General features: G+C 39.9%; 1 protein-coding gene across 1 annotated transcript in view; it reads left to right on the forward strand.

Annotated features, from left to right (window-relative positions):
* Positions 1-13,621, forward strand: part of caln1 (calneuron 1) — a gene marked incomplete at both ends in the record, with an annotated part of 63,434 nt that overhangs the window by 3,088 nt on the left and 46,725 nt on the right. The window contains one exon of the mRNA XM_080025256.1: positions 7,733-7,876. Coding sequence (XP_079881382.1) covers positions 7,733-7,876 — 144 coding nt within the window. The remainder of the gene's footprint in view (positions 1-7,732; positions 7,877-13,621) is intronic.

Below are 13,621 nucleotides of genomic sequence, written 5' to 3' on the forward strand. Positions count from 1 at the left end.
TCTGTGATAATGTCCATTGAGCAAAAATGTTCATGAATTCTTGGCTTTTAATAATCAAATACGTATTTTCAAATGTAGCTTAATATTGCAGTCATATACATTGATGGTCTCGAAAAGGTTTGTGAATAACATCAAATTATTCTTTGTTTACTTTGGTGATGTACTAAAGTGGGAGCTCTTCTTCTTCTTGTATATTGTGCAGAGTCATGAAGGCGTCTGTACTTTACACCAGGTCAATAGCTGCACAGGGGCAGTGACCTTTGGCTACACTCTTGTACCCAGGGAAACATTATTTTCTCTCATTTGTCATGCAAATTAAATGTTAACTTCATTTTGATTGACCTCAGGCCGACCAAAGGCAGACATAAATCAAATGAATTGGTCAGTGGGAACAGGAGGGCGTGAATGTAATTTTAGAACTAACTAACTCTACTCCACTATTTTCACCAAATAATATTGAAGAGCTGAAATTCCATCCAATTGAATTGCCAGAACACACACTTTAAACTATATACAGTAGAGTTATAGTTATAGTTATTCTAATGGTTAGACAACTGGTGTAGTGTGGACTCCAGCCTGGCTCTAACACTAAACAGTAACACATTTAACAGTGTGTAGTATAATCGGGACACTTTACCACATGTTGAGTTGAGTCTGTTTGTATCCACTGTTGAAGTCAAGGGTTACATGTCAGCATGGAGAAGTCATAGAGATATAATAATAGGCTATATAGCAACAACTAAAATAGGCTATTTTTATTTTATTGAAGGTTAAAAGAAAGGACAGGAGAACAATTCCTTCCTAGTCTGCACTCACACTGGGCTCTTCTTTCACTAAACACACTGTAGTGAACTAGACGACATTAAAGACCTACTTCACCAGTGGGAATATGAAGGTGTAATGAACTCTGAGATCCTATGGAGTATAAATGTGCAAAACATGTTTAAATCGGTTCATCCTAGCCTGAGAAAAGGCAGAAAGAGTGTTAAATCGTCTCACTTTCTAACCCTGAATTTTACTAGTGTGACATCACACTAGTTAAAATGAAGGGTTAGGATTAACAGGACCCAATGGAAGACTGAGGGAAGAAAAACCTCATTCATTATATTATAATAACGGCTTCATAATGATAGAACGCCGGTTCCGTATGGGTGAAGTTTTCCTTTAAGCCTGCAGGGAGGGTCTGTGTGACGGCTCAGCTCACTAACACCAACACTCCCTCCTTCAAGCTTTCCTTAAAGGACAGAGGGACCTGGAACATGGAGGCAGCTTGTTTCCAAACTCCACAGGCATAAAAACAGCAATTCCCCACTTGGCAGTTTCTGTGTGTGCTCAGGCTGTGTTTGTAGACTCTGTTTCAAATGAGTCTCCTTTGGGAGCTGTCCAAGGTGCTGAATGTGTTCTCCCTCTTGGGCAACACAACACACAAAGTACAGCTCTGGAAAAATTTTAAGAGACCACTCCAAATGTTCAGTGTCTCTTGTTTTACTATTTAGAGGCATATGTTTGAGTAGAATGAACATTTTAGTTTTATGATATAAACTACTGAGTTTTTGTTTTTCAATAAATTTGAAAAATGTCTACAATTCTGTGTTTTTCTGTCAACATTGGGTGCTGTGTGAACATTGATGAGGAAAAAAATCAATTTAAATGATTTTAGCAAATGGCTGCAAATTAAAAAAGAGTGAAAAATGTAAGGGGGTCTGAATACTACCCGTACACACTGTATATTTGAGTGCACTTCAGAGTGTAATTCATTTATGATGATTATATTCTTGTTATGTTTTCCTTGCTGTTATGCAACACCTTTATTTATACAGGTAAATCCCATTGAGACCGAAGACTCTTTTGCAAGGGAGACCTGTTTTCCTTTCCCACGTTACCATTCAAACACACATTCATACACAGTTGTGTTGCTAAAGTCAAACTCAATAATTCTGGGAGACAACACTGGCGCATGTGTCTAGCAGAATATGATAGTGAGTACAGGTTTACATTATGCAAAGAAACAGGCGCCAGTCATTCAAGCATACACAGTCATAGCTGAACTCAGACACACACACACACACACACACACACACACACACACACTCAGCTGAACTCAGACACACACACACACACACACACACACACACACACACACACACACACACACACACACACACACACACAGACACACTCAGCTGAACTCAGACACACACACACACACACACACACACACACACTCAGCTGAACTCAGACACACGCACACACGCACACGCACACGCACACGCACACGCACACACACACGCACACACACACACACGCACACGCACACGCACACACAGACACAGACACTGAAACATAACAATATTCCCTCATAAACTTTTTAACACTCGGAGGGCACAATCTGCATTCAAAATTAAGAATGAAGAATTTCATTATTAAAGACTCTGTGACGTTTTTGTCACTTCTGTCCTTTAGGTAGCATATCTTTTCCCTGCCAAATGTCAGATTTTGAGTTTGAAAGCAGCTCAATAATCCCCCTGTGTGCCGCGAGTTATGATGGATAGGAAGCGTTTGTGCTGGAAATGGGCTGAGTCATGTGAATACACAATCTCTATGTTGTCACTGTTCCCACAACAGAAACATACTCAACAAAAGGCCTTGAGTCACTGACATGTTTATTCATGAGACGGAGCTCATCTTAATGCAGCCAGAGGGGAACCGGTGTATGCCTTTGAAGTGAGTTTGTCAGCAGTGTGTGTGTGTGTGTGTGTGTGTGTGTGTGTGTGTGTGTGTGTGTGTGTGTGTGTGTGTGTGTGTGTGTGTGTGTGTGTGTGTGTGTGTGTGTGTGTGTGTGTGTGTGTTTGTGTGCATACTAGAGAAATATTATATCTCTAATAATGAAGTCTTTGTATTGTTACAAATGATGATGGAGATTGTGTTTGCTCCGGAGCAGCTGTTTGGGGGACGGAGTAACGTTGTTGTTTTGATGTAGGTCAGAGACTGTGACCTCATATTATCTAATGAAGATATCCACACACACACACACACGCACGCACACACACACACACGCACACACACACACACACACACACACACAGAGTCAACACACTGTCGTCAAGTTGATGAGGCGATTCAAAATGTACGCTCCGTTTATGCTTTGTTGTTTCAAATCATTTGCCACGGAGCAGCATAGCATATAATGAGATAATTAACGGACTCATTTTTTTAATGGCTGGTTCTCAGTTTTGTTTAGTAATGTCTTGTTTCAGGCACAGTCAGAAAATAATTGATGTTTAAAAAAAACATTTGAATGAACTCAATAGCAGGATGGATTAATTAGTTTTCCTTAGATGTTGTATTGTCCTGTGCCCTATTATGCTCCATTGCTATTAAGCACACATGAGAGCACTACAGATTCTTTGCAACTGTTAAAGCCCTGGAAAAGCTGAAATCCACAAACTCCTTCTAACTATGTCATTTGGGGAGTTAGTTGCATGATAGTTAAAGCATCTGAAAAGAGTTTGACAAATTAAGGATATTGTCATTTACGATAAACTTTACAACAATTTGGTTTAGATGAGGAGGGCTATGCTCTGGTTCTTATGACACAAGAAGTCATTTGAACCAATCACAGTAGTTACTCTACCACAACATTCTATAAATCAATCATTGATTTTTACGTATATAACTGGATTGGTCAGTTAGTGTTGAATTTGAATCCAACACTTGCAGATTGATTAGTTCGGTGTCTAGTATTTCCTCTTTACAGCTCTGGAAAACAGAAAAGAGTCCACTCCAAATATTCAGTGTCTCTCGTTTTACTCTTTATAGGCATATGTTTGAGTAGAACGAACATTTAGTTTTTTTAATATAAACTAGTGACAGCATTTCTACCAAATTCCAATAGATTTTTTTGTCATTAAGAGCATTTTCAATAAGTTATGTAGAGATGAAGATTTAGGAAAAATCCAGACTGGTCACTTAATTTTTTCCAGAGCTGTATGCCCCTTGATAAAAAGACAAACCCCCTGCTTCTCTTGTTCTTGGTAAGGATGGAGTTAAACTTACCAGTCTCAATTTATTCCTTGTTCAACAGTGTGTTCATGCATGTCATGCTGTCATAGTGTTCTTAAGAGAAATGACATTCCGCCCATATTCAGAAACAGCAGACACTTGTCATCCTCTATCTCTCTCCGTGCCCTGTAGCCTCTCCTGTCTGTGGGCAAACTATTGAAATATGTATTTGTTAAAGCACATTAATGCCTGCTGACTCCTTCTACTGAAGACTTGATCTCACAGTCAACCAGATGCTGAATCAACTGTGTATTAAGTGAGTTAATTCTTTCTCCTCAGTGAGAGTGAGTTAGTTTGGTGAAATGTAGCGCCAGCAGCACACCGTGTGTAGCCTGACACCGCCGGCCTACCTAATTCCGCTCAATTTTCATTTCCCTTCAGTAGTCAATCTGGTATATTCGCGGGTTTTCTCCCTGGCAGATTTGTACCTGTCCAATTAGCGAACAGAGGGAGTGGCTGAGAACAATGACTTTGGCGCCAGTTTCAGTTCCAGTTATAGTCAGAAGCCGGCTCATGACATAATGTAATGTCACGACCAAACGTTATGCGATTGGTTTGCAGATCCAGAGTGGCACTGGGCAGATTCAATTGTTTCTAACTTCAACAGACACCCGCCTCCAAGGGAATTTACGTTTGTCAATTGAGCAATTAAAGAATTCTGTACAAATGAAATGAAGTGCGATGGTCTGGTAGGACCAGGCTACAACATGTGGGTGCCGTGGTTAAAACAGCAAACCCAAGAGATCAATGTATATGATAGGCTAACATACTGATTTCAAGCACTCGTTTTGACTGGCCTGTATGTCTATCTAGAGGGACTAGATCTATTCATTTAGATATTTTCTATCTCGCTTGTTACATTTGCCTGTTTTAACTGTATTTTTGCTTGTTATTTTAGAAGATAGAAGTATGCCACATCACATTTCAACTCATTTACATTGTGGTGGACGAAACAAAAGTGGATTTTCTTCTGGCAAAGTAACTTCTTTCTGGGGAACTCAATAACAAACACCTTTTGGTCATTCACATGTTAAGATCAATGTCACATATTTCAGCCTTTGGTAACTGTGATTTATAGTTTTGTTCTTGAGTTGCTTGGGCATAAGTCACCAATGCAGAAGAACTATGTAATGTTGTGAGGAGAACATTGGCTCCTAAACTATAGGACATATTTCAAACTCTAAAAAACTGCTACTGCCAAGGAGGTCACAAAAAATAGTTATATACATTACTTAGAGTCTCAGCAGAGATGGAACATTACGTATGAGTTTTTCACCAAATTGCTATTTCCTGCTGGGGCTAAAGCAGACCCTGCGTTCCAAATCACATACTCTTTCTTTTTCCTACACTACATACTAAAGTACAGAAGAGTTTTAGTCTTTTTACTACACTACATACTAAAGTACAGAAGAGTTTTAGGGCCACAGGAGAGAAAAGAAATCAGATAATGAAGATTTTTCTTTCATTATGTCGAGAAATGTCTAGAATAAAGACGAATACTCCAAAATGCAATTTGAGTTAGTGGGGCATTTATGTATTTTCAGCATACTACAATTGGTGTGCATGTATTGGGACATCCTAAATCTTTTTCTAGCATACTAAATAGTAGGGAAGTTTGGGGATTGGAACGCAGGGAATGTTTTATTATATTGAATTGAATCCTGCACTTTATTTTTCATTCAGTTAAAGTATCACTCATGAGTATTGATCAAAATGGAAATATTGAAACCACATACACTATATTTTTTTTTTTGCTCCACACTGCAGCCTTTCAGACAAAGTAATTTCATCAAGTGAAGTTATAACTGTGTGTATCGGACCCTCCGGGGCTGCTGGGTAAAATCTGAGCTGTCAACGAGATGATTAACGGGATAGGAGAGAAAGTTTTTCCACTTCTGTTGCTCTGCGTACCATAGCCGCTGCAAATTACAAACTTTGGGCTCGATAAACTATATTGACCTGACTTGTTATGACCAGACAGATAGTATGAACTTTTCTGACCTCTTTGTACAATGGTAGTGTAGAGAAAGTACAAAGGGAACCTGCCCCTAAGACTTGCAGATTAAACAACTCTGTTTTATAGATATCTTTGCCCACTAGTCGGCTGTGGCAAAGTGTGTAGGGCGGTCGGCCACTGGGTTACAGGGTCGGTGGTTCGATCCCCCGTCTCCCCGCCACATGTCGAAGTGTCCTTGGGCAAGACATTGAACCCCGAATTGCTCCCGATAGTTAGCTTGCGTGGTAGCTGCTGCTATCGGTGTATGAATGTGTGTTTGATTGGGTGAATGTGTACAAAACAATGTAAAGCGCTTTGAGGCTGTGAAAAACCAGGGAAAAGCGCTATATAAGAGGAGTCCATTTACCATTCACCAGAGCCTATGGTTGATAAATGAACCAGTAAATATTCTCTGCAATGACTAAACCTAATGTTCAGACATGATGTCAGAACTAAGATTTCTTGACACTTGCTAACTGTACGGAGCAGGAACAATACATTTAAAGCTATAGTGCGTAACTTCTGTCACGAGTGATTCGGAGTAATGACAACAACACTGTCGTGGCATGAGGGAAGCCTTTGGTGATCGCACATGGATTTTATACCTTCTGCTGTACGTCCAGGTTTTTTTTTCTCAGCAGTAGAATCAAATACTGAAAGATTATTTTGACTGATATTGAAGGGAATGTTCCCCCATCCTTAAGAGCACATACTTCACCTTGGCAACAGATAAGTTCTCCTCAGCAAAACCCATCCGTCTAATTTGCTTTAACTTGTTGAATGTCAATTTTATACACTTTTTATTGACCAAGACAATAAAGTAACACACACACACACCCACACACACACACACCCACACACACACACACACACACACACACACACACACACACACACACACACACACACACACACAATAAAAGGTAATTTAGTAGAACCAGCAGAGATGACAGCAGGTTGAGAAAATGGAATCAATGGACAGAATTGATCTTGTTAACTCGGGGCAGCGGTGCGAAACCAATTGCATAACTCTCTCAGCCATAAGCTGGATCAGACAGGAATAGAGGTAGGCATAGGGTAGGGTGGTGTGCAAAAGGATGATACACGAGTGGGAATGGTGCAATGCCAACAGACTGTCCCTGTGCTCCAATCCCCATACTTCCCTACTATTTAGTATGCAAGAAAAATATTTAGTATGTCCCAATACATGCACGTCAATTGTAGTATGCTAAAAAAAAATACATAAATGCCCCACTAACTCCAATAGCATGTTGGATTATTCGTCTTTATTCTTGACATTTCTCAACAAAATGAAATAAAATCTTCCTTATCTGATTTTTTTTCTCTCTTGTGGCCCTAAAACTTTTCTGTACTGTACTAGTATGTAGTGTAGTAAAAAGAAAAAGTATGTGATTTGGAACGCAGGGTGTATTAAATCAATGAATTGAAAGTTGTGAGTAAGTGTAGCACTGCCAAAGACCTCCAATAATACAGAAGAAAGTGTGAAAAATTGTGCTAAAAAATAATAATTATAAATCCAGGGCTGTTAGAACCAAGATGAATAAGTGTGTATGTTTGTGCAACCTGGAAGCAGGGAGGTGGGGGGATGGTTTGGGTTTGGGCAATGGTTTATGTATGGATGTCGCTGAGTAGATTTCCTGTTTGTTTTGGCAGAGATCCGCGAGGCGTTTAAGGTCCTGGATCGTGATGGAAACGGGTTCATATCCAAACAGGAGCTGGGGATGGCCATGCGCTCTCTGGGTTACATGCCCAGTGAGGTGGAGCTGGCCATCATCATGCAGAGGCTAGACATGGATGGTGAGTCATATGTTTACATACACGGAAGCACACGCACGCACACATGCACGCACACACGCACAAACACACACACACACACACAGAGACGCACGGACGCACACACACACACACAACATTTCACACTCTCTATCTCTCTCTCTCTATCTCTCTCTCTTTCTCTCTATCCTTATCCATCGATTTAGATGAGCATCCACTTTCTACCTTATTGTAGAATTCTAAATATGAGAAAAACATACTTTCTCACTTACTTGTTCCCTATCCTACTACGCAGCCATCACAGACCAAACAGCACTGCCACCTGCAAACAAGCATATATATATATACAGTACATGCAAGCTTAAGGGAGTGACAATGCCGATATTACCTAAATTTTTCTAACACACACACACACACACACACACACACACACACACACACCTTTTATGTGTTTCTCCATCATAAACATGAACACCATAGCCGTATGTTCTCATCAGCAGGCAACAACATTGTAACGACCGTCTTGCTCTATGCACTCTGCTCAGATGCACAGATTACATACTCCTCTGTGTCATGCATAAAACATTTCATTAATGCATGGCTGAGTGTGTACTCTCACTTCAATCTCAGCCTCTCACCACTTCAACTTGAGACATGAAAAGTCGCAAAGTGAAACCGACGCCTTCTGAGAACAACCTAAAGTGAAAGAGGAATTGAGACTTATAAAACGTCTGCTAACATGACATGGGGAAAAGTTTTTTTTAGATCAAATTATAAATTAAAGGTGGAGTCTGCGATTCTTGTGAAAAATTAAAATATTTAGTTTATACACAGCCTAGGCTCTGTAAACTGGTATGTACACAAAGGGTTTGTAAACAAAGAGGACCCGCTGTAGCTAGCAACCTTCCATTTTACAGAGCCTATTCTGTGTATTACTGTAACACAGGATTTGCCAAAAATCACCTAACCCACCATGGGTTCCAAATCACATAGCCTACTCTTTTTTTTTTTTTTTTTTTTTTCTTTTTGGGGGGGTTTTACATTTTTAGGTACAACAAAAACACATATACAAGGAACAGGTGTCTCCGAGTTCATACTTTTTCTTTTTCCTACACTACATACTAAAGTACAGAAGAGTTTTAGGGCCACAGGAGAGAAAAAAATCAGATGAGGAAGATTTTTTTTTCATTATGTTGAGAAATGTCAAGAATAAAGACGAATACTCCAAAATGCTATTGGAGTTAGTGGGGCATTTATGTATTTTTGTTTAGCATACTACAATTGACAATTGAGTGCATGTATTGGGACATCCTAAATCTTTTTCTTGCATACTAAATACAGTCATATGAAAAAGTTTGGGAACCCCTCTCAGACGGCATTATAATTGACTCTGCTTTCACAAAAAAAATATAAAAGTGGTATGTCTTTAATTTACCAGGAACAGCTAAGTACTGGGATGTTTTCCAAACAAAGATTTTTTGAAAAGCAGTATTTGGTTGTATGAAATAAAATAAAATGTGAAAAACTGGCTGTGCAAAAATATGGGTACCCTTGTGGTTTTGTTGATTTTAATGCCTGTAACAGCATGTAAAACTGATGACTTTAAACACAAAGTTGGTTGGATTATGTTGTTAAGCCTTGAACCTCATAGAAATGTCTGTTTAATCATGAGAAAATATATTTTAGGTGCCTAAATGCAAGTTGCACTTCTCTTTGACTCTCTGCTGAAGTGAGACAGAATGGGATCATCAAAACAGCTCCCAAAAGATCTTAAAAACAAAGATTATTCATTGTCATGGTTTAGGGGAAGGCTACAAGAAGCTTTCCCAAAGGTTTCAATTGTTAATTTCGACTGTAAGGAACGTTGTCAGGAAATGGAAGGACACAGGCACAGTTGCAGTTAAACCCAGGTCTAGCAGACCAAGAAAAAAACAGGAGTGGCATAGGTGGAGGATTGTGAGAATGGTTGCAAACAACCCACAGATCACCTCCAAAGACCTGCAAGAACATCTGGCTGCAGATTGTGTATCTGTACATCGTTCAACAATTCAGCACAATTTGCACCAAAACATCTGCTTTTTATAAAGACCAAATAACTTATTTTTTGCCTCATCAGTCCAAAGCATTTTCTTCCAATATGAAGCTGGCTTGTCTAAATGAGCTTTTGCATACTCCATGCAACTGTATCTGTGGCGTGGGCGCAGAAAGGGCTTCCTTCTCATCACCCGGCCATACAGATGTTTTGGTGCAAATTGCACTGAATTGTTGAACCATGTACAGATACACAATCTGTAGCCAGATGTTCTTGCAGGTCTTTGGAGGTGATCTGTGGGTTGTGTGCAACCATTCTCACAATCCGCCGCATATGCCGCTCTTGTACTTTTCTTGGTCTGCTAGACCTGGGTTTAACTGCAACTGTGCCTGTGTCCTTCCATTCCCTGACAACGTTCCTTACAGTAGAAATTGACAATTGAAACCTTTGGGAAAGCTTCTTGTAGCCTTCCCCTAAACCATGATAATGAATAATCTTTGTTTTTAAGATCTTTTGGGAGCAGTTGTGATGATCCCATTCTGTCTCACTTCAGCAGAGAGTCAAAGAGAAGTGCAACTTGCATTTAGGCACCTAAAATATATTTTCTCATGATTAAACAGACATTTCTATGAGGTTCAAGGCTTAACAACATAATCCAACCAACTTTGTGTTTAAATTCCTCAGTTTTACATGCTGTTACAGGCATTAAAATCAACAAAACCACAAGGGTACCCATATTTTTGCACAGCCAGTTTTTCACATTTTATTTTATTTCATACAACCAAATACTGCTTTTCAAAAAATCTTTGTTTGGAAAACATCCCAGTACTTAGCTGTTCCTGGTAAATTAAAGACATACCACTTTTATATATTTTTTGTGAAAGCAGAGTCAATTATAATGCCGGCTGAGAGGGGTTCCCAAACTTTTTCATATGATTGTAGTAGGGAGGTAGGGGATTGGAATGCAGGGTATGTTATAACTAGAAAATGCATTTCCTGCTGAAAATGCGTGTGAATGCTGAACAAACAAATAAATGATTGTGGAAGAAAAACCCTTCCATTGTACAGAGCCTAGGATGTGTGTATACTGTCACACTGGATTTGCCTAAAAACACCAAACTATGGTATAATGACACACCCAGAGTTCTCATAGTCCCTGCTGTTAGAACAGTGAGTCACAAATCAGCTGAAGTCCATTTCTTTTAAGCACCATGTTCAACTGTGACATTTTAAACCTTCATGTCCTCGGAGAGAACACACACTCTCTCTCTCTCTCTCTCTCTCTCTCTCTCTCTCTCTCTCTCTCTCTCTCTCTCTCTCTCTCTCTCTCACATCCATCTCCTGGCAGACAGCACTTGTATATAGTTTCAGATAACTCCGTATGCATTCACTGAGATTGACATTTCACCTGGAACAGACTCTTAGAATTGTGTAAGCCGGGGACGGGGGAAAAATGCAATATTCAAATGTCACATCAGTGGTAAAAAGATATTTAAATTCTTCATGCTGCTATCACCCGCCTTTTGATAAGTGTTTTTCAGAGAGAAAGAGAGAGAGAGAGACAGAGAGAGAGAGAGGGAGAGATGGAGGGAGAGACAAGAGAGAGAGAGAGTCAAAGAGAAGAAATGAGGGAGGGAAAGAGAGAGAGTGAGGAGCCCAATGAGTGGAACATGAGTCGTAGCTGTGTAGAGAGAGAAAAATAGAGAGAGAGAGAGAGAGAAAGAGAGAGAGAGAGAGAGACACACACACACACTGTAAATGTTTAAGGCTGAGCATTAAAGTTTAAGAAGTTAGATGTGCATTTTATTCCCATTCTGACTCATCCATGTTGGATCCTCAGGAGAGCGGAGCTGCTTGTGTTTTGCCTCGGGGCGAGATATTGTCGCGTCGTCTGCTGCGCCGACAAAGGTCACCGCAGCTGTTGTCTCTCAGCCTTTCTGTGAAGTGTAATGCTGTTTAGTTATTTATGCCCTCTGTTCTCATTGTTCCCCCTGTCTCTCTGTAATGAATCTAAGTTTGTTGAAGTTTCTTGTTGTTTAGAAAACTTTTGCCCACAACTTATTCTAATTGAATTGATTTGTGTCATTAAGAAAATACGGTACTTTTTCTATATATATATTTTTTTCGGCATTTTCCACTGTATTATATGACATATTTGGAGAGATTGGGTTGAAATGGGGCAAAGAGGGGAATGACATGCAGAGAGAACTGACCACGGTTCGGATTCGAACCCGGGTCTGCTGTGAAGAGGACTAAGCCTCTAAGGGCTAAGGGGGATGCACTAACCATTACACCCCCCCCCCCTGCTTTTTCTATATTCATATACTTCTTTTTTAGTTTAATTATTTTGATTTAATTATTTTCATGCTTCCTCCATAAGGATTTACATACATACACTATATTCCAAACAAATACAAAATGAACAGTAATACTTTGGTGTATTCCATCCCATAATGATGTCAAGCCCACAGTAAACATCAAAACCAATATCCCACTTTTTCTACTTTCAAGCGTTAGTGGATCTCAGGAGTGGCTGGCTGCCTCGCAAAAGTTGTGTCTTTGTGTTCGATAATTTGCCTAACTTCTAATCGACAAAGATAGCTCGTGGAGATATGATCAGACGGGTTTGAATAAACAAGGCCTGCATATTGACTATATGTCTAGAGGGGTTTTAAAGTGCAAAGGATCTGTCTTTATTACATCATAGGGAATATAGTGTTAAAGACCCTGACATTGTAGGTTAGAGAGCTTTAATTTGACATTTTTAATGACAAAATGCCAATTAAAGCTGGGGTGGAGGATTTGGGGAGAAAATGGCAGTTGGGATAGAGATTTGAATCCAAATACCTCAACCTCTCCACTTGTTCTCTTTGGTCCCTCCCCTATGGTCCCTCCCTGACACGCTCTACAACAACAAAGTCGTGCCAAAGTGAATGGACAGTCCCAACAGCCAATAAGAAAAGAGAATCGAAGCCTCGCTCTTATTGGTCAAAGTGTACAGCTCATGTTAACTTTGACCAATCAGAAATCACATACCCCAGCTTTAATACAGTACTGCTATAGAACATATCTAGGCTGCAAAAAAAAAACATTTAAAATCTAGTTCATGATTTTCTCACATTACTAAAAGATTAAAAAAGTCAATCGCAATTAAGAATGGCAATAATCCTGGATGTAGCTCTTAATTTATTCATCCATTATCTAATCACTTAAATCCACTCTGCGACACAGAGGGGCTGTAACCACTTACCGTCCAGCAGCACCCACTGATAAAACAACTTTGTCAGAGAACAATGTGGGAACCTTCACAATGTTATCTTAAACTGACAAATATAAAGTGATGTGTGTGTGTGTGTGTGTGTGTGTGTGTGTGTGTGTGTGTGTGTGTGTGTGTGTGTGTGTGTGTGTGTGTGTGTGTGTGTGTGTGTAGGAAGGGTTATTTATGGGGCAGTTTGTGATATGATCTTGCCTGAAGGAGAAGGGGGCCGTTAGCAGATGAATGACAATGGCGGATAATGATTCCGTCTCGTCCAAGTGGGCAGCGTGTGGCGATTGGATCCCCGGTCACGGACATTGATTTCTGGGGCTCGGCGGGCCAAGTCCAAGTTGATATGTAGGAGGAGATACTGACAGTTTATCTGCACTGCTCATCTCTGCCAATCCACTGTTATTGAGCTCCCTGTGCCCTTCATAGAGAGAGGTGGGACTACTCTTTCTCTTTGTTACAGTTCACAGCA

The sequence above is a fragment of the Ammodytes marinus genome (assembly GCF_949987685.1).
Source record: "Ammodytes marinus genome assembly, chromosome: 3".
Classification (NCBI taxonomy): domain Eukaryota; kingdom Metazoa; phylum Chordata; class Actinopteri; order Uranoscopiformes; family Ammodytidae; genus Ammodytes; species Ammodytes marinus.